The 21,987-nt window shown below is 35.8% G+C and overlaps 2 protein-coding genes across 28 annotated transcripts in view; both read right to left on the reverse strand.

Moving 5' to 3' along the window:
- LOC124427288 (60S ribosomal protein L34-like) lies at positions 1 to 18,770 on the reverse strand. 2 transcript variants are annotated; one of them, XM_046970015.1, is made up of 6 exons: positions 18,766 to 18,770; positions 16,062 to 16,064; positions 11,260 to 11,263; positions 1,092 to 1,163; positions 310 to 507; positions 1 to 145 (listed from the first exon to the last, which is right to left on the reverse strand). In XM_046970015.1, exons 4-6 carry the CDS (start codon positions 1,154 to 1,156, stop codon positions 49 to 51), a joined length of 360 nt encoding a protein of 119 aa, XP_046825971.1. In that variant the 5' UTR covers positions 1,157 to 1,163; positions 11,260 to 11,263; positions 16,062 to 16,064; positions 18,766 to 18,770; the 3' UTR covers positions 1 to 48. The 2 variants fall into 2 exon arrangements, with proteins under 2 accessions (XP_046825971.1, XP_046825970.1); XM_046970014.1 differs by lacking the exons at positions 11,260 to 11,263; positions 16,062 to 16,064; positions 18,766 to 18,770 and adding an exon at positions 1,324 to 1,380.
- LOC124427280 (ephrin type-B receptor 1-B) overlaps positions 1,718 to 21,987 on the reverse strand; it is a 159,037-nt gene continuing 138,767 nt past the window's right edge. Inside the window, exons 4-17 of one of the 26 annotated variants that reach the window (XM_046969971.1) lie at positions 21,170 to 21,455; positions 20,511 to 21,047; positions 20,249 to 20,409; positions 19,899 to 20,163; positions 19,619 to 19,807; positions 19,436 to 19,547; positions 19,234 to 19,301; positions 18,517 to 18,534; positions 17,728 to 17,793; positions 16,441 to 16,617; positions 15,885 to 16,354; positions 15,393 to 15,730; positions 9,799 to 9,873; positions 1,718 to 7,798 (exon numbers count right to left, since the gene is read on the reverse strand). In XM_046969971.1, the coding sequence (XP_046825927.1) occupies positions 7,534 to 7,798; positions 9,799 to 9,873; positions 15,393 to 15,730; positions 15,885 to 16,354; positions 16,441 to 16,617; positions 17,728 to 17,793; positions 18,517 to 18,534; positions 19,234 to 19,301; positions 19,436 to 19,547; positions 19,619 to 19,807; positions 19,899 to 20,163; positions 20,249 to 20,409; positions 20,511 to 21,047; positions 21,170 to 21,455 (3,027 nt within the window). In that variant the 3' untranslated portion in view covers positions 1,718 to 7,533. Of the gene's footprint in view, positions 7,811 to 9,798; positions 9,874 to 12,312; positions 12,897 to 15,392; positions 15,731 to 15,884; positions 16,355 to 16,440; positions 16,618 to 17,727; positions 17,794 to 18,516; positions 18,535 to 19,233; positions 19,371 to 19,435; positions 19,548 to 19,618; positions 19,808 to 19,898; positions 20,164 to 20,248; positions 20,410 to 20,510; positions 21,048 to 21,169; positions 21,456 to 21,987 lie in introns of those variants that run through there. The other 25 variants (XM_046969969.1, XM_046969965.1, XM_046969962.1 and 22 more) reach the window with 25 other exon arrangements.

The following is a 21,987-nucleotide window of genomic DNA, read 5'->3' on the forward strand; positions in this document are numbered from 1 at the left end:
TTTTTTGGTAATTTTATATTTATTTTATTTAATTAATAAAAATCATTATTATTTGTCTGTTTTCTTTGTCTTCTCAGTTGCTTGCTGTGCTTTCATAACTTTAACTACGATCTTCTGCTCTTCAATCAAAAAAGCGCGGACAATCCTACAAAGCTCAAATAATGTTATTATTTAAATATAATTGGCAATAAAATGTGATCACTATTTTTCATAATATTAAAACTCAACATAATATCGCATGGTAAAATGTTTTTCATATATCTTAGAAAACACTTAAAATACTGATTGTTAAAATATATTCAAATGTACCTTTCTTTAACGCATTTGTGACAAAGGACACCACCGTATACGCGTTTGACTGTTTTCTTTCTCTTACACATACGTGAACGTTCCATTGGCCTTGCAGGCTGAATACCTCTGAGCTTATCTTTGCAGTGACCACATCTTGGAGTTTTTTTAGGTTTCTTCAAATATTGATATACTAATTTACCACCAGGAGTACGAACGCTATAAAAAATATATCGGTTAGTATTTTTCGGACAGTAAAATAATGAAATGAATGAGTTAAATCTACTTCTAAATGCTTTAAGGGATACATATATGAAAAATAGCAAGTGTGATGGCATATGTACAAACATTGACTATATTCAAATATTATAAAATCTTAAAACTATTTTTACATTTTAAGAAATTACTACAATAATTAATATTATAATAATTAATAAATAAAATAAAAAATAGCAGAAAACCGAATTATATATCTTTTGTTAAAACAATCTTTGTAGAAAAACTTTTAGCATTTGTATTTTTTCGTCTATGCAACGTGCATATAATGATAAAAAATAATTAAATAAGTTATTAGTAGTCATTAATATTTTCGTATTAATAGAATTACATTGATTTATTTCAAATACTAAAATACACGTGGAAAAATATTGGAAAAGTACTATCAAAACATAACCTCTATTGTATATTGATTGTACACAACACAAACAAAATAATTTACTAAATCGTAAAAAAAAAATATGAATCAAGGGAAGTTCATTTGTCATATTTACCGTTAAGTAAAGAGTACAATATTTATTACTTACACGCGTCTTCTGTTACTTTTTGTATTGTACGACAAACGCCGCCGATAGGTTAGTCGTTGTACCATTTTGATTCTGTAATGTGAAAGCATACGTGAGAAAAAATATATCTATAATAATCTGAAAAACATCGAAAAAATATGTATATTTTTGAGATATCCATGATATGTTTATTAATTTTCTGATTAACAAAGAATATTTGGATTTCTCGGTATCATATAAAAGTGACACAAACCTTTCTGCAAAGCCAAACGGAAAAGGAAGCGAATGTATATGAAGAACTTACCAGCAGAGGTCGTGTTGTATGGCCAATGCGATTGGACCGATAAATTTCGAAAATTCGTATAGGGATATAGTTTAGTTTTTTTCTTGTAGCCAATGGAAGTTAACAGGAGCCAATGGGAGCACAGCACCAAAAAAAAAAAAAAAATGGGAGCGAACGGCACAAAATAGAAATAGCTAAATATCTGTAGTCTTAGATTCTATCTATCATTGCCGTATCTATTAACCTATTAATTTCAACGTTAAAATACTTAGCCTTGAATATCATATCGATTTACACGATATATTGCCGAGGCCATAAGATTGAAATCTTAAGATTTAAATTATGTCAAAATTATACACTAGAATTACATTGTATAAGGTATATTATTTATTATATCTTATGTACATTCAACATCGTCTTGACAACACCATAGGAAAAATGTTTTTGACACATCCCAAAATTTGTTGGCAGTAACTCTCTGCTTGCTTCTCTTTGCGTTTAGTCGTTTTGTTTTATACAATGAATCGAAGACACACGCAGGCGATTTGCTTAACCAATTTTATAAAAAACTCAGCTTGTCGAGTATACATAAATTATTGCGTCTGTGTATGTGTAGATAAGCTATATATAATATATGGGACGGTACCTGTGTGCTTTGTTTTCACGGATTTTATTACTTTTTTTATTTTTATCGTTTTCGAAGCAGGTACTTTGACAAAGTTCGCTGTAAAAAGAGAGTTGTAAAAAGTAAAAAATTAAACAACGCGCACATAAGTCGCCTAAATAACGCTTAATTAATTAATAATATAGCTGCTTATAGACTCAACGATCGTCGATCGTCGTATTGTAATTCGTTACTTTACACGGCAGAGTTTTCGAAAACTCTAACATAAACAGATAATTTTACTCCTTTCATACTTTCGTACTAGCAATAATAGATAATACCTATGATAATTAGAACTTTTTTTTTAATTTAGTCAGATCTCTAAACAATAAATAAGTTTTTTTTTTTTTTTTTTTTTTTTAATAAATAGTTATACAGATGCATTAATCGATAAAAAATTAAGTAATAAAAGGTGTGCGGAGAGTTCAATGATTTTTTCGCCTGTTATTTTGTCCGTTCCTTCGGTACGGATAATCAAAAACGGTTAATAAAAAAAATATTAGATAAAAAAGAAACTGAAAAAAAAACATCAAGGAAACCGAAGAATTTACAAAGAAATTAAAGAATTTTTATCAAGCAATATTTTTTTCCCCTATCACTCACTTTTTTTTTTCTTTTATCGATTTCTATAATTCCAGACTTGTTCTTAGAAAGCTTTACACGTATACGAGAATAACCAAAATATGTAACATGAAGTACGATCCAAAAGCTTTGAAAGTGTAGCTCATGATATTGGGAGAGAAAAACGAGTCGGATCTACGAAAGGAAACTACCCATTTTCTTTTACGATAACAGGGATATCGAAGGGTGATGAAAGGAAAATCGGTTAAAGTTATATGTAAGAGATTTTCCTGCTCTAACTAATATCCTCTCTCTCGTCTCGCATCTACGAATCGTATAATATTGATAGAGATCTATGAAATCTAATAATTCACTGAAACTATCGACATTCTCAAAACTTCAGGTCGCACTCATTCATTCGCCGCTAGACACAAATAGTTACAGCTCAAAATTCTTAAAACTTACCGGTTGACGTCGTTCCGGCCAAGGGCGAGGACAAGAACAAATTAATTAAAGGCCCTTCGCGTCGCCCTTGGCCTAATTGGAACGTCGTTCCGCGGTACTTCTCATTTTCACCGCCTCTTACTTTTTATCTTACTTTTTGCTAACTTTTAATACGAACATTTAGGAAGATAGCGCTATTGATAATTAATATCTTTTGAAATTTGTTAACATTCTTTATATAAAAATCTGCATTTGCGTGTATTCATTTATTGCTTCGTAATCGTCGCCATTTTGAGTAATTCCTTATTCCTCCCCCCCCCCCTTAAGAAGAAGACAAAAATAAAATACAAAATATATAAAAAAAGAAAAAAAAACAAATAGAGCTATCTCGGGCATTTGTGATCCGTGATGTTTCTCGATTATCTAAGTCACGATGTTTTTAAAGACGTGCTTCAGATATCAGATCTGTTGCGGGACGAATAACAGAAATAAATCTCAAGGGGAGTTCAATCTTCGTGATACTCGTTTTTCCCTTTTCTCATTTCATTTACCTAACGTGAAGCGAACGATCTCGATTAAAATCACTTATTCCATTAAACGGAAGCATCGCTGGGCTATCCTCGAATAAGAAAGATGATGCAAGAAAAACCGAAGAGGACGACCGTGCGTGAGACGCTAATTTTCGTCGATCCATCATTTTAAAACTCCTTTTATTGTATACATCGATTTCAAGACATAACCCAACGTTGCTTCGACGCCGACAACACTACCTTACTAGTTAGAATTCATTAAATAAAGAGTAAAAAAGAATGTCCCGTGGCACGGCTTTAAACTTTGTCTCATGGAAGTCGTGCGACGCACGCGGATTTTTATTTTCCTTCTTTTTCTCGTTTTTTTTTCACTATTCTTTCTCTCATTGGCGATTATTGGTCTTCTCTCTCTCTCTCTCTCTCTCTCTCTCTTTAATTTTTTTTATTCTTTTTCGGCGACAATGATAAGATCGCCGATTAGAAGGACAATTAGCCGGATATCGCGGTTGTCGCGCGCCGGGGGAGGTTAATGAAGGGGTAGCAGTCTTTTTAGAGTCGAGCGAATGTGGGTGTAACAAGATACAGGCCATCCTTCGCATGAGAACGAACTTTATCTCTTATCTTTATCTTTATCTTTATCTCTGTCTTTTATCACTCTCAATATTCTGTTTCTTTTGTTGTTGTTTTTGTTTTTTTCTTTAATGTTTCGCTTCTTTTTTAGGATTAATTTGTCAGGTGTATATATAAGTGGATTTGGAATGGTCGTTGTTCCGCGACGAAAGTTAGGCTGGATGCGTACCTTCGCGCGTTCCTTATCGCGAAGAGTCATTCTATACGAAGAAGAAATATGATTGAAGAAAATAGGTAACGAAAAAAATCAAACGAATATAAAACAAAAACAAATATAATAAGTCAAAGGAACGATGGAAATTAAAAAAAGCGGTACGAGAAAATTTTAGGCTTTCGCATTTTCTTCGTTTTTCTTTTTTCTTTTTTTTTTATGATACCCTCTACTGAAGATTGATAAAGTGATAGCTCGTCGAACGTTTTCACCGTAGAATAATTTCGGTAATACGTTCCGCGTTGTTTCTCGTTGGCCAGTATATCCATCCTCCGACGATATTTCTCATGGACGATATCGTGGATTTTAAATTCTCCTTTTGTTTCGTTTAAGTTTGTTTGTTAGTATTTTTCATTCTTTTTTTTTCTTTTTCTTATTATTCTTTAGATATTCGTTGATATGTTAACGTTACACCGAGGGGCAGACTGTTTATTATCTTCGGAATCGCAAATTGACAATAACTTCTTTCCCCCTTTTCTTTTTTTCTGCACATGTCTTACGGTCGTTTGCATGTATGTATAAAGATGGACGAGTCCGTATTCCTAATCTATTTTCTCTTTACACGTTAGCATAAAAAGATCTAATGATCGGGTTTTTTTTGATGACGATACAACATCGTTTTTTTTAGCATCGTCATTCGTACCGCGATAGAGTCGTCCCCATGGTTCCTTGCTCTCTTTCTCTCTCTCTTTATTATTTTTCCTCAATCTTGTTTTCTCTTTTCGCTTTTTTCCTTCTTTTCTTTTTTATTATGTCCACACACACGCACACGCACACGCACACGTATACGTACAGGTACACGCACATGCACACGCTCCATATAAGGTCATATCATTCGCGAGTGAAGGTTCTTGCGCGCTCACCTTGGCACATATATTACTATCTCTTTTCTTTTTGTTATATTTCTTTCGCATTTTTGATACTCTCGATAGGTATCACCTACTTTACAGACCGATTAATTAGGCATATACAATATACTCATATAGGTAACGCAAAGGCAAGAAACTTTTATCATCTTCCTTTCACTTTTTCTTTCTTTATCTCTCCATCTTTCTTTTTCCCCCTCTCTTTCCTTCTTTCATACGCAAAAATTTACAATAATTTCGAAACTCATTTCACTTTTTCCGTTTCTATCTCGTCGTCATCGTCATTAGCCGTTTTGTTTGCACGTTGAAGAAAATGCTCTCGCTCGCGTCATACACACATACACACATACACACAACAAACATTTAAACAAACATACTCGCACGCGATCGCTTCGTAAAAGCGACAACACGATGCCGTCATTTCTTTTATTTCTTTCTTTTCTTTTTTTTAAGCGAGTCGAGCAAACGTCGTTATGATTAGCAATTTATAAGCCATTTTAATGAGGAATGGCTTATAATTGACTTTTCTAATTTTCTTTTTCTTTCTTTTTCTTTCTTTATCGCTAAAAAAACAATATAATCATTTTTACGTTACAAGAAAATAATACTTCGAATATGAACTCCTATGATCGTTTCTCTTCCTCGTTTTTATACGTTCTCATTAATGGAATAAGGAAAGAGAATAAGGAAAGAAAAAGAAGAAGAGGCAGCAGCAGCGAAATCAGTGAAGAAACGAACGTGAATGATCATCAAAGTACCTTATAACCATTTGTTCTAATTAATTAGTTAGACCGTTTGTCCGTAATACGTATATAAAAAGTACATGCGTATATACCAAAATACAAATATATATATTTATATATATATATACATATACAAAAGTAAAAAAAAAAGAAAGGCAGTGTTTTCTTACGACTGTCGATCCTTTGTATTCTTATTTTTTTCATTCATTTATCATCAAATGGTGGTACTTTTATTGATTTACCATCAAAGTGGTACTCTTTTATCCGTTGTATGTAAACTCATTAGGCCGTATATTTTCAGAGCTCGTATTATAAAGAATCCAGGATCACGCACGTTAAAATTATTGAAATTAAAAGGAAAAAAACAAAAATAATAAATGAGAAGAAAACAAATGAAAAATGGAAAGGAAAGAAAATATGATGGTCAAAAGAAGGGCGTCGCAATATTGTGGCGGGAAATTCGAATGACAGATCCTTCGAAGAATTTTTAAGAATTATTATTATGGCGGACGTGCTTTCACGCGCGTATATTCCCTCTCTTTCTTTCTCTTTATCTCTTTCTCTCCCTCTTTCTCTTTTTCGCTTTCTCAATTTTTCTCTTTCTATACTTTTTATGCGAGGGAGTCGACGACGCAAAACGGCTTTTTAAGGCAGTGGATTGCATGCACGCTATTGCGGCTAGTTCTTGTCGCGTTTATATCAGTCTGATGATCTCGTGACGATTCATCGCAAGAACGAGGAATAAAGCGAAAGGATGCGCTTAACTTTTTTTTCCTTTGCGTATTTTCCGAAAGGAATTCGAATGAATTCGTTCTCTCTCTCTCTCTCTTTCTCTCCCTCTCTCTCTTTCCTTTTCCTTGCGAGCAATACAATCGTCCTTCATTATAGTTTTCGCTTAAATCCTCGTCGTATTATGTCAAGGACAAATCTTAATCGACGCCTACAGTATATATATATATGTATATATATATATATATATGTATGTATGTATATATATAATATACATATATGTACGTATATATATATAATATATATAATATGTACATATATATATAATATATATATGTACGTATATATAATATATATAATATATGTACGTACATATTTGTTCGAAGAGGAAAGATCCGATCGATACATCGATCGCCTTGGAATATAAATGGTTGGTAAGATATTTGCGGAGAGGCCAATTTTCTTTCTTTCTTATATTTTTTTTTCAAGCGGGACTACTCGCTGGAATGTCTTCCTAATTCTAATATCGAGAATTAAAATGTCAGGTCTCCATCGAGAGAAAGAGAAAGTTGTCTCTCGTTATCACTCGACTTTGACTTCGTTTTCACGAACGCTCGCGAGACGAAGAGGAAAAATTTGCTATCCTCTTTGAGAGGACGTCCATGATCCAGACCTGTCGTTTATAGAAAGCTGAAAATTCCTGCTTTCATGCAGGAGGACGATCGAGACACTCTCGTTTCTCTACCGAAAAGTTTGATTTCTTTCTTTTACCCTTCTTTCTTTCCCTCCATTTTTTCCTTTCCTAAACGAGAAAGCTCTGCGACGTGGCGGACATTTGCGCTCTTAACGCCGTCACACTGTTCATGATCTTCTTTTGATGACCGACCAGGGTTATACCAAGTGCGGTGAGTTCTTGAACGGTAACGCGAGCTGCTGCCTCCAACGTGGTCACTCCTGCCCTCTCGAAACTTTCAGCATATCGAGACATTTTGATCGAGGCCAACCACTCGCTGACCGAGGTCAACTGCGTCAAGTCCACCGCGTCCGGCGCCAGTGGATTGGTGCCCCTGTCAAGAACACTGCGTCAGATATATTGTGTTTCATTATTTTTTTTCTTTTGTTTTTGTCGACTTTACTTCGTTCTCACTTACGATTTCCTTCCGATCTTTTTTCTTTTTTTTTTTTTCAACGCGTACGTATTTCTCGCTGATACAAATATTTTGATAGACCGTTCAAACTTTCTTTTAAAATTTTTCTTTTTTATGGATATTTATGTCAAGAGAGATACGTTATACTTTAGCAAGAAACACGTACATGTTAAAAGAGGTAAAAGGTATCATATGGATATATGTATATATATATTTTTTTTTTTAAGATTGGGATTGTACAGATAGCAGCTAGAGTAACTCTCTTTGATTCATGTTTTTTTTCTTTTTTATTTTTTTGTAAAATTTGCTATATTTGACATTAGGTTTTCAAACAAAGCCAGATCCCAGGATATTTCATATTGAGTTACTCTATCATAGAGTATCATGATTGTTTTATCGCAAGATAATTTATCATTACCTATTACAAAATCTGAAATCTTGCGAAACCGTACTGGGATCTGGCTAAGAGATCGGATAGAAATGAGAAATTTACTTTCTGATTTATGTACAAGGAATAGTAATACGTATGTGTATGTACAAAGTGTTCGATCAATGAAAGGCACACATACATACACGGCTAAGTTCAAAAGTTACACGAATTATACGGAATGTTTTCGCTCGTGCTTACGCTTTCGCGAAACGATAAGTTTCGTGATCGCGCTTGCGAAAGGCAAAATACATTCTGTCGTCGTTAAAAAACATTAACGGGTAAATTGCAAGGTTCTTAGGATATCTCTTGCTACAATGTCTAAGAAAAATTCAAGTCGTTCGATTTATTTATTCTCTTATTAGGTTCTTAAAATGAATAAGGGGAGAGGTGGGGGTGGGGGTAGATAGACACGTGACATAGGGTATAATAGAATAGATAGATATATGTATATAAAATGGATCTTAATTTCTAAATGGGAAATCCATATGTTTTTTTATATGTACATCTTTCGACAAAAAGGCTCAAACGCGTGTTATCAAATTATACAGTAATACAAAGAAGCATTAATTACAGCATTGTAAACTATATTACTTTTGTAACAAGATATTTACACGTTTGAATGTAAGAAAAAAGTGAAGCTATACATTATCAGTCAAGTCGGAGCCTCTTTGCGTTTAAATATAAGATATATCAATATTTTAATAATAATAAAAAAATAAAAATAATAATAATTATAATAGCACTAGTAATAATAATAATAAATTGAATGAGGAAAATAAATAATAATAATAATAATAATATTAATAATATTAATAATGATAATAACAACACAATAATATTAATAATAATAAAAAAAAGAAGAAGAAGAAGAAGAATGTAAGTAATAATAGTAGTAGTGATAATAATAGTAATAGTAACAATAATGACACTAATAGTAGTAGTAGCAGTAGTAATAGTCGTAGTAGTAGTAGTAATAGTAGTATTAGTATTGGGTAGTTATAGTAGTGATGGTAATCATAATTAATAATAAGTAACAATATTGTAACTAGTAATAATTATAATAATAATGATGATACGAGAAATATGGTAAACTGAGCGATTTAAATAGTCGAGCTTGAAATGGATGTATACGTGTGAATGGGGGGTAATAGTGCGTATGAAGCAAGCAGTGCGATACGAACTAAAAGGGTACAAGCATAGCAAATGCTGTCTCGTCTACGTGATAGAAATATCTGTTACGATTTCGACAAAGCGTAGAAAGCAAGGAAGCATCTTCTCGTTCTTCTTTTTTCTATTTTAGTCTTCTTTTCTCTCTCTCTCTCTCTCTCTCTCTCTTTTTAACTTTAGCACGTAAAAAGAGTTAGTCTTTTTATTGTAATCAAAAAAAGAACTCTTTATGAGACTTCGTTGCTTCCCGCTTCATACGATTTTTTTATCTTTCTTATGGTTTTCGGCTATAGGAGAGACCGTTCTTGATATTTTTTTTTACCTTTTTCTCAAATGCACGTTGGAAGATGCCGATGTGGCGGGTGGGGGTGGGGGCGGAGCACCCCGTTCCCTGATTCTGACAATTGTTAGCATTTGTTAGTGCAATAGAGGTCACACTCGTGTGTGTTACTATTTGCAGTGTGTTCGTGTATTTTTTTCTTTCTCGCGATACTTGTGGATTTCTTTTTTCTGTTTTTGTTTTCTTTTTCTTTTTATTTGCTATATGTACGTAGGTGTGTATGTGTGTGTGTATATATGTTTTTTTTCTATTTTTTTTGTTTCTTATAGTCCGCCAATGATAGCTCTCAATTCGTAAGTCGCACTTTCATTCGTTCGTTTCCTCTTTCCACGTCTTTTATTTGAGAGTGATTTTGCTTGTGTACTACTTGTGTTCAGTTGTGTGTTTCTGTATAGGTGCATAATATATAGGACAGTGTGGTTGCGTGAACGAGGGATCAATTCAGGAAATAAACACAATATAAACGCGATCAATGTTACGATCGTATGAAATCGCGCATAATGTCCTGGATAGATCGTTCTGCCATTGAAACGCGTTAATATTATTTCTTTGTTTCTTTTTTTCTTTTCTTTTCTTTTCTTTTCTTTTTTTCGTTTTTGTCGAGCCGACATCGAAAAATTGATTGTCCGTTTTATCATTATTCGTAAACTTGATTCTTTACTACTCTACGTCGTCGATATCACATATTACGTTGAACTTTCGAGAAGTACGCTCGTACGAAAATGTGTGCAAAATTGAAGGGGGATGATGAACAGTGGTTAAAAGAAAATGAGGAATGGAGGAAAAAAAAGAAATTTGCCAAGTGGCAAAACATTTATGGCGAAGATTTATTCGCTTATCGATTATTATCGATTATCTATCTTTTCTGTCATTCTTTCTTTTCGTTTACGTTATTTTTCCTAAGATGGTTGCCCATGTTTTTTCTCCCTTTTTCCTTTTAATATCTCAAGTATAAAAATACTATTCTAAAATGGTCGAACCGTTTCGCTCGCATGATTATAATATTGCTAATAAGTCTTTACGTTTTTGTTTTTACGTTAAAATCGATCGACGATATTACGTATATATACATAAATATATATATATATATTTATAAATAATATATATATATATATATATATATATATATATACATATATATAACGTTATATGTATACGTGTATTCAATATTCGCGTTTGTAATAATACCTTTATGTATATAATAATATGCGTTTACCACTAAATATAGAATTTGAAAAAGATCGTGAAAGACTATCGTTAATCGCGTACGCGTCGTTCTTGTCTCTTTCATCTAAGCTCGCGACGTTACGTTCTACGTTTAGCTATTCGTTGGTTCGATTCGTCCTCTTTTATATAAACGCTTCTTTATCTTCTTTCTTTTCTATTTTCTTTCTTTTTTTCTTTTCTTTTCTCTTTTTTTATTCTTTATTTCATACTATTTACCTTTCTTAAACTGCAAGATGATATATTTATTGTTTTCGGACTCTTCGCGATCTCGCATGATTCAATGGCCGACGAACCCACTGTTACCTAACGTGATGTGTTACAAATGTTTATCGGTAAGATTACAAATGTCCTATACAATGTGTTGCTCGAAGTGAAAAAAGATCGCCGTATATTGACAGTACACACGTACGGAACGTGTATATATATATATATATATATATATATATATATATACGTGTATACGTATATATATCCGTGTATAATGAGTAATAAAACTGTGCCTGTAATTTACAGTTGAAATAGTCGAGGTCCGGAATCGCGTCTAGTCGATAAAAAACGCTCGTTTCGCGAAAGGAACAAATGGCTGAAACCCGTATAGAATGGTTCACTCAGAAGAAACGTGCGGGAACGCGAAAGAGTATCACGAAAACATATCCTCTTTAAATCGTTCTAATCTGAAATGATTATTATTATTATATACGCTCTATTATGTCAATGGTATTGATCGATACGACATGATATATATTAGCGAAAGAAGCTAAATAGACCTAACGCTTGAACGAACAATACGATAAAATATGAAACTATAGTTGTAGTAATAATAATAATAATAATAATAATAATAATAATAATAATAATAATAATAATAATAATAATAATAATAATAATAATAATAATAATAATAATAATAATAATCATAGTAACAATAACAATAATAATAATAATAATAATAATAATAATAATAATAACAATAATAATAATAATAATAATAATAATAATAATAATAATAATGATAATAATAATAATAATAATAATAATAATAATAATAATAATGATGATGATGATGATGATAATAATAATAATAATAATAATAATAATAATAATAATAATAATAATAATAATGATGATGATAATAATAATAATAATAATAATAATAATAATAATAATAATAATAATAATAATAATAATAATAATAATAATAATAATGATAATAATAATAACCAATAATAATAATAACTAATAATAATAACTAATAAAATTAAATTCGTCATCTACGCCTCTCGATTTATATATCTATATCTATATATATATATAGATATATGTATTTATATACTATATAATCTCGGATAAAATCGACAACTATTAATCGAAAACGACGATCGTAATATAGACGTATGTATGGATGTATATATATATACAAGTTTAGGTAGGCTATAATATATAATATCAATTAGAATCCCTTTAGTGAGCGGGAATAGAATATAGGAAATTATTATGAGAAATCGGTGGGGGAAAATGGAAGTCAACCAAAGTGAGTGAAGGGAACCCAATTGGGATATGTTAGAGGTGGTTGATGTGGCAGTGCGTGTGTTGCTGCGTGTGTGTGATAGTGTAGGCTACGGGCGGCTCCTGGTGGCATTACTGGAACGGCAATCGTTGACTGGGCCTGATGGGCCTGATGACCGACCACGTCTACGGGGAACGGTCCCGTTGTGGGTGCACCTGGTACCGGAGCAGCCGCCGAGGCAGCCGTGGCAGCCGCCGTGGCAGCAGCCGCCGCCGCCGCTGCTGCGGCCTGGGCGGCAGCCGTATGGCTTGTGACATAGTACGGATTGTGTGCGGGCGGCCTCACGCTGTTGTTGTTGTCACGTTGCGAACGTAGTAGGTAGCGAACGTAGTGGATGGTAGTAGTTGTCGTAGCAGTTCGTAGTCGGGTACCAAAGACACCACAAAACCAAAACCACAAAGAATTAGCCCAGAAAAAAAGGGTGCTGGCCTGCCGGAGATAGATAGGTACGAAAGAGAACTTATACTTGGGAATCGGACAGAGATTGACGAAGGCAGATAGAAAGAGAAAGAGAGAGAAAGAGAGAGAGAAAGAGAGAAAAAGAGAGAAAGAGAAAGAGAAAGAGAGAGAGAGAGAGAGAGAGAGAGAGAAAGAGAGAAACAAAAAGTTAGTACGAAAGGAATCAAGGATTTCCCATTCTGGCCTGCGTTCAACGCGTTCCACGATGCTTCTACTTTTAACCGCGTCGACGGAGATAAAGGTAATTTACGTTTTTGATTATTTTTATGATTTTGAGACAAAATATCGTTGATAATAGTTATGCCTCAGAATTGATATAATTTATTTCCAAGTTAATTACGTATGAATTTAAGATGATCTTAAAATCAATTTTAAGGGAGCAACGTCACGAAGAAAATAAAAGATTAGATTTTATATTCTGATGAGTTAATATCATTGCTGGATCGAAAGAATTTCGATTGGTGAATTGTGGAAAATTTTGTTACTCTATCCCCGTTCACGCGTTAGGTAGTAGATAGCAAGCTGGGTCAAGGAGGGTTTTAAGGGTTTTAGAAAATTGGGAACGGTCGGGGATCTACAGAAATGATAAGCGCCAAAAGCGACAAAAGCTTTCTGAAAAGCCACCGCAGTATAACGCGCGCTAGTTTTTTGCTTTTTGATTTTTTCTTTTTCTTTTTTCCTTCTTTTTTCCGCTTTCTCTTAACTCGTTACCGTTTTTTTCTTTTCCTTTTTCTCTTTTCTTTTTTTTCTTCTTGAGTCGCGAAAGAAAAAAAATATATCCCGTAAAAATAATGACGTAGACTTTCGTCCATAAATTAATTTTCCTCCCGGCTGGCAGGTAACAACGCTGTGGAGAAACTCGAAGTTTTTCTTTGGAAGGTTTGGAGAGGAGCAAGCGAAGAAAAGAGAATTGAAGCTATTCGAAGACGCGTTGTGAAAAGATACTTCGTGCACAAAACTCGCGATGGTGTCACGTTCGAAAATTGTGTGTGTCAAAACGTAAGAAAAATGCGGAAGAAGTTTTTCAACAGCAATAACGTCGTCGGCGACGGCGACGGCGACGGCGATGGCGATGGCGACGGCGACGGCGACGACGACGACGATAGCGACGATGGCGACGGCGCAACGACTTCGATTAATTTTACGTGACGTTGAAAAAATCTGCGAAAGGTTTGAAAAGAAGGATACGATATATTCGCGAATGTTGAAAAATTAATTTTGAAGAGATCGATTTCTAGAAAAATCGTGGAAAGTTGCAGCCGCCGTCCCTTGTAAAGAAGTGATCAGAGTATTACATATATATATAAAAAAAAGAAAAAAAATAAGAAAGAATAGAAAACAAGAGAAGGTGCAAAATAAAAGGTGAGAAAAACAGTCCAGTACGTACGACCCGCTTCCAGTAATGCCAATCAGGTTTTTCGAGATATTATACGACGATTCCTCGTTCACAGAAAATGAGATAGACAGAGATATACGTATGCGCACGATGCCAGTTCGGTTAGCACATCACATACACACGCATATCATCGTTCTAACTCGTGTACGAGAGTGTGTGCTTAATTATGAGCGTTTTAATATCGTGTATAAAATGAGCGCCATATCAAAGCCCATTCTAACAGCGTATGTGGAGAGCACAGAGAAATAGAACAGAGAGCGGCGTGATGAGCTTCTTAAATATTTTCGCAAGAAAAAAAGAAGAAAAAAAAAAAGAAAAAGTTCCAAAAAGATACAACGGAAAATATTTTTAGCTGACGAGAGAGAAATTAATTTATGGACACGAAGTGTGACTCGCTTGGCATGCGACATGATTTATGTTAAACGATGACAGACGAATGACTGGACGGAAGGAAGAGAAAATTGCAAAACTGTGGACAGAGAGAAAAAGAGGGAAATAGAGATAGAAAGAAAGAGATGACGGTTTTCTCTTAACTCGCTCTCTCTCTTTCTCCCTTTTTCTATATGTATAAAAAGGCTTTTTTCACGGCTCTTAACGTCCACAAAGTTATTCAATTTTATTCATCGTACTTCCAGCGAGTCGTTCGTTCATATGATGAAGGCGAAAAATTATATTTACTAACACTGTCCGTAGTACGTTATAATTATTATTTCGCACTATACATATATCGAATATATGTACGTGTATTATATAACATGTATAAATCGAGTCCCTTAGATAAAATAGTAGTTTTCTCCGGCGAGCGATCGACTGTTTTACCGGCGATAAATGAAAGTCCGATAATTTGTCAGTTGTGAATCAGAACGCTAGTTAATCGTTTATCAATTTATATTAACGCAATGTAAATAGATTGAAATAGGTTTTTACCTGTTTTGAGCGATTTTCCTCAAAGTGTCCGGACTCCGTATGAGTTTATCCAATGTCTGAGTGAGATTGGCGAAGGTAGGCCGATGAGTTCGTTCTTTCTGCCAACAGTCGAGCATTAACTGATAGATTGCTTCGGGACAGTCCATCGGTGCTGGAAGTCTGTATCCTTTTTCGATCGACTTTATCACATCTTGGTTGGACCAATTCCAATATGGTCTCTCGCCGTAGGACATGACTTCCCAACAAACGATGCCCATACTCCAGACGTCGGAGGCGCTAGTGAATTTACGGAATGCTATTGCCTCTGGTGCTGTCCATCGTACCGGAATCTTACCGCCCTAATTTTAATCAACAAGATGACATACATAATTATGTATATATATATATATATATATATATATATATATATATATATATATATATATATTTAGTAGTATCAATTATCGATACTACTCGTAACAAAAAGTTTTCCTTTATTCGATCTAGACGTACCCTGGTCGTATATGCGCCCTCTGTCGCGCTTTCAATCTCTCGGCTCAGTCCAAAATCAGCTATCTTACAAACCAGAGCAGCATTCACTAGGACATTTCTTGCCGCGAGATCACGATGAACGTAATTCATTTCAGCGAGATACTGCATACCACTGGCTATACCACGTAACATACCGACCAGCTGAAGCACTTGGAATTTACCATCGTTCGCTCGAAGAAAAGTGTCCAAACTTCCGTTCTCCATGAATTCGGTGATGATCATCACTGGATTGCTCTTTGTCACGACACCCTGAAGGAATATCACATTGGGATGCTCAAACTGACCCATTATCGAAGCTTCCGTTAGAAAGTCGTTCCGTGCTTTGTCAGCAGAGCCAGGTTTCAATGTCTTTATGGCCACGTCGATTTCAGTTCGACCATCTGGTGGTAGTTTCAATTTACCACGACAAACGTCTCCGAATTCACCACCACCTATAAAGTATTGAATCATAGTTTAATATTTACATGTGTATATCAAATTACGAATGAATAGAACGAATAAAACAATTTCAATTTACCGATTATGGCCTCTATCGTGATATATCCAGCGTCGATCTCTCTAGCAAATTCTCGAACAGCCTGATTTGGATCTTCGTAGGTGTGAGGATCAACGTAGCTTCTAGCACCGGTTCCACCTGTACCTCCAGCACCCGCTCCAGTTACTCCCACTGCAGGCGTGAACAGCGGCGTCGTCACTGCAACGTCACGAAAACAGAGTTCATTATATTAAGATGGGGGTCGGTGTGTGTGTGTGAAATTTAAACGGAACTCTTTCAACATTATTTTCATCCCGTAAACACTCGCACACCTTTGTTTTGTTTGATTTTATTATTTTTTCTTTTTTTGCCCCGCGATCCACCAAAACGAAATTTCATAATATCCACATAACAATGCAAACAAAAGAAAAAAAAGACCAAACGCTCAGGATATTCGATAATTCGTTTTAGTTTTGTTTTCTTTTTTACTTTTGTAAATTCTTTATTTTTTTTCTTTTTTACAAAGAAACAAAACTCATCGAATCGAGCTCTTTTTTTTTCTTTTTTTTTTTTTAATGAACTAATTCACATGCCAGCACCATAATCATGTTGCATGCCTGGACATTGAATTGTTTCTCAAGTACGATGCATCCGACTCGTTTAATACTATATTGGTGTTTGTCTTATCGGATGGCGGATGTCTCCGGGTCTATACTCTTTTAAAATAATCTATAGAATGGTAAATATCGCTGGTCTTGTTTCATTTCTCTCTCTCTCTCTCTCTCTTTCCCTCCCTCTCACTCGTTCTTCCTTTTTCTCTCTCTCTCCCTCTCTCTCTCTCTCTCTCTCTTTCTTTTTCTTTCTTTCTCTCTCTCTCTCTCGCTCGCTCTCTCTCTCTTTCTCTCTTTCTGTAAATCGATATAAACCCAGTATACATCCGTCGTTTCTTTATAGAATGTTACAGAAAGGAGATATGATAGAGTCGGTCATCGGTGAAGAAAAGTGACAAAAAGATAATCAGAACACGATGCACAACGTTTTGAGATACCAGAAATGATGCATGCTCTACACTCGATACACTCTATACTCTAGGAATGGCGAGAAGAGAAAAAATAACTTCTGTTGGTTGGACGATAAAAGCGAAACTCTTGCGAAACTAACGTATGTATATCCCTGAGCTCAAGCCATGATCGATATGTGTACGTATTTATATACGTACATATGTATATATAGGTATGTTGTCGCGAAGAAGAGAATAGAATAAAATTTACGGATTTACGAGCGGTGATTTCGATCAAGATTCTTTAGATTTGCTGGCAAAGCACTTACGCGACGACTTGCTCTTGTTGTTGGTGTGGGTTGTCACAATCGGTGAACTGTCCATTTTGCAGTGCACTGTGAACAACACAACAACCAACACACTGATTGACAAACAGCAAAAAAAAGAAAGAAACTGCGGGTCTTTGGAATGATGAAAATTCGAATGACGCGCTCGTTTTTAATTATCATTACTATTATTATGATTATTATTATTATTATTATTGTTATTGTTGTTATATCGAATGATAATGGATCTATGAGACGAAAACAAACGCTAATAACGACGATTTTCTCAGAGAGAAATATATTTCATTTCGATTTCGCTTCGGTTTCTCACGAACGTATTACGAAATATACAGAGAAACGATAGAAGTACGTAATCGTCAACATTCAACGATATACGTAACATCAATACGACTAATACTCATGCAAAACGTATAAAATGAAAAAAGAAAAAGAAAAAAAAAGAGAAAAAAAAGACAAAGAAAACGATGCAAGACACACATACGCAAGCAATTAACGACGGACGCTCGCATACTTCCGTTTAATGTAACGAAACGAACCGATCTAGGGATCGGTGTGAATTTGTTTCGTTTTATTTGTTCAACGAATCTCTGTCGAACGGAAGTACGCGTGCAGTCGTTTCTACACTATAAAATTACTAACGTCAAAAGATGCATGTACTATGTAAAGTATATACGGGGGGTGCAAGAAAGTAAAATCTATACAAAAAAAAATAAAAAGAAACCGAAAATCCTAAAGAAGAAAAAAAAACTTGAGGTGTTGGAGAAGACTTACTGTAGGTCACAACTAGTCCTGTAGTAGCAGGCGATTGTGTACATTGTTTCATTGGGTTTTTTCATGGATTTTTCATGGAGGCAGGTTCGATAGATTAGGGGAATCGCACATGAAAAGAAAGAATCGAAAGAATTTGGTTAGAACAATTATTACATCGTCTACAGGCCAAATCGTTGTGTCAAATTTGGTCGGAAAGCGATCGTGTCTCTCACTGTACGTCCTCCACAAAAAAAAAGAAAGGATGAGGACATCGGAAGAGCCCGACTGCCTTCTTTCTCTCTTCTTGCTTCTTTTTTTTTCTTTCTCTCGATTTCGCAGTCTCTCTACCGCTCTTCTCTTATCTCTCATTCTCTCTCTCTCCCACTCTCTCACACATTCTTATCTCTCACATACTCTCTCGCATACACACACATATGTACACATTCTCATTCTCGCAAAAAAGACCATACTAGAAAATATACTAGATGTTCAGTGACAAGACATTATCGTAAGGGGGTTTGTATACAAGGGGTGTTCGAAAGTGGATTCTTTTTAATACTTGCTGGTTCTAAATGGGTCAGTGGTTTCAAAATGTATTAGTCACAAGACACGAGGGCGCAGTGAGACAACTATGATAGTGACAGAGAGAGGGTTGGAGGGCAGGGGGTATGATAGCGATAATAAATTTGTAAATAGAATGGAAAGAAGTTGGAGCCGTCTGGCGAGCGATAAACGTACCTTCGCCGTTTCTGTATTCCAAGGTGTCGCAATCGCTCGGCTGTTTCTTGTTACACTCGTCTGAGGCCCTGCTGCATCGAAATTGCATTATATGAGTCGAGTCGAGTGAAGCGTATGGGTTTAAATGTAAAGGGTTTCTGTGAAGAGGTTCTTTCTTTTAAAAAAGAGAAGAAAAAAACGATATTTTAAGCGATTCGATTACCTTCTCAGGAAGAGAACGGTCATGACGATGATGATAACAAGAAGGACGACAACTGCAACTACTGCACCGGCAATTATTCTGACTTGCATATTGTCATCTTCACCGACATAATCTAAAATAATAATCGTATTATGTCATAAAGAGAGTTCAATCGATAAGATACAAGATTCTACGTGTCGTTACCGAGTCCCATCGCGTGCGGTGTCTTTTTGTAGATAACAGGAGTATATTCGCCCCAGCCACGTGTGGTTTTAGCTCGAACCTGAATCGCGTAATCCGTTGCTGGTTTTAGGCCTTTAAAAGTGGCAGAGAGATCTGAAGTTTGGATCACAGTGGCGTTAATGGCATCGTCGAAGCGCGGATAACACCTCACTGTAAGTATTGAAAGTTTTAATAAACGATTTTCGTTTTATCATCGATAAATTTAAATTGTTAATGAACAAAGAGAAACTCGTACGATTACCTTCGTATCTTTCGACGTGATCGCTATCTCCACCTACTTCCGTGACCGGTGCATCCCAACTAATGCTCAGCTCGGAACTTTTGACGCTCGTGATTCTAACATTGCTCACCAAACTTGGTACACTCGCTTCGGTAGTGACCGTGATGTCCACGTATTCCGACTTACCAGCCTGTGCGGACACACCATTTTCGGCGAACACTTGGAAACGATAAGTAGTGACAGCATTTAAGCCAGTGATCGTAATCTTCGTATCGTTGAAGATCTCCTTAAAAGAACAAACACGCGTTTTAGCGAAACAAACGAAAAGAAAATAACAAAAATTTAAAGTTTCAATCGTCTCAACGGCTTACCGTGTTAGGTATATATTTAACACCCATACTGCAAGCATCGCAAACGACCCTATACGTTGTGTCGGTCCTACCACCGAGTTTGTGCGGTGCGTTCCATGAAAGGATCACCGTCGATTGGTCCACAAAATTGACGGTTAAGTTCTGAGGCGCCGACGGTGGTTCTGGTGATCAGAAAGATAGGAAAAGGGTGTAAAGTAAAGAAAAAGCAAATAAAAACAGCAAAAGAGAACAATCAACAGAATTGAACTGGATCAAAACTTACGCGTGCAAGGCATTTTCTTGGGATCATCAGTAGCTCTGTAATAATCGGCATCGCACCGGCACTCGGTGACAGCCTGATCGGTCGATTTGCTATGAGTAGGACACAGCTCGCAGTTGTGGGGTCCAGCCTCATGCTTGAATCTACCGATTGGACACTCAATGCACTGCTGCTTTTCAATGTCCGCTTGGTAACCAGGTTTGCAATGACATCCACCACTTGGTAGATACCATTTACCATCACCCTTGCAAAGGAACGTCGGTGTCTCGATCTTAACAGCATTCGCGACGCAGGTGCCGATCGTTTGTTCGACCAAGGCAACTTCGCGGCCGGTTGGTGTCGCCGGAAAATGAGCGAAGTTCACCGAGATTTCCGGACAGCTAATGTAATAAACCTTTATAGCGAGAAGCGAGATGCAGGCACCTTGATCACGGAAGGCAAAGTACACGCCCTTCTTCGTAACTGGTACGGACTTTATTTCGGTGTTTATCACCACTTCCGTATTCGTGTTGAATCTACCCTCGCCAGCGGCTATTCGTCCTGAAACGTTATAATAACATGATGTTATTTTTTATTTATGTTCTTTTATTCGATAATGATTAATTGACGTTAACATTAACGGATATTAAAAATCATTCGTCGATTATTTTTGATTGACTTACCGATGAGTTTATAACTGTCCGGCTCCCATGGTGGTGGCTCTTTCGTAGCAGCGTCAAACTCGTAGTAGAGAAGACTGAATGTCTCCTTGCAGCTAAGAGCATTTCCAGGGAACAACGAGCAGTCTCGTGTCGTGAATTTGATTTCTATGTACATGCGATTCGCCGGACCCCTCTCGATGAACGGCGTCCAGAGCCAATTGTTCACGTTGTTGTAAGCAACGTCGCAGACGACGTAACTCCGCCAATTGATGCCCTTGTCGAAGTTTGTGAATGACTCTTCCACCCACTGCAAGTAATGAACGAAAGTGTCCTTAATTATCGAACTCCGTTCTCCGATGTAAACAACTTCTATTTAATTGCGTGGAGTACCACGTTGGTACTCCTCTCTCCCTCTTAGTCCAATGACGGATTAAGGACGCATGACGGAAGGAACAGAGACCTCTTCTCGTCGACTATTTTTGGAACACGACTTGCAATCACGAAATCGTCAAACGAATCAGACCGTATTAAGTCCTTAGCGAACTTCGTTTTCGACTCCTACGACTTCCCACCTCTCTCTCTCTCTCTCTCTCTCTCTCTCTCTCTCTCTCTCTTTCTCTCTCTTTCTCTTTCTCATTTTGGTTTGTTTGGTTCTTTTTGCCATCCGTTTGCGCTTCTACGTGCTGTGCTCCGCTGAGCGCAAATTTAACATCGTGCAAACAGTAAATCGCGTTTGTACTTGAAGGAATTCCACAAACTCATTTCAAATACTTCTATGAAATTTCATTGAAAAGTTTCTCGTTCAAATTCGACGAGTCCATTAACAATTAATTGCAAGC

Source organism: Vespa crabro, chromosome 10, assembly GCF_910589235.1.
Source record: "Vespa crabro chromosome 10, iyVesCrab1.2, whole genome shotgun sequence".
Lineage (NCBI taxonomy): Eukaryota > Metazoa > Arthropoda > Insecta > Hymenoptera > Vespidae > Vespa > Vespa crabro.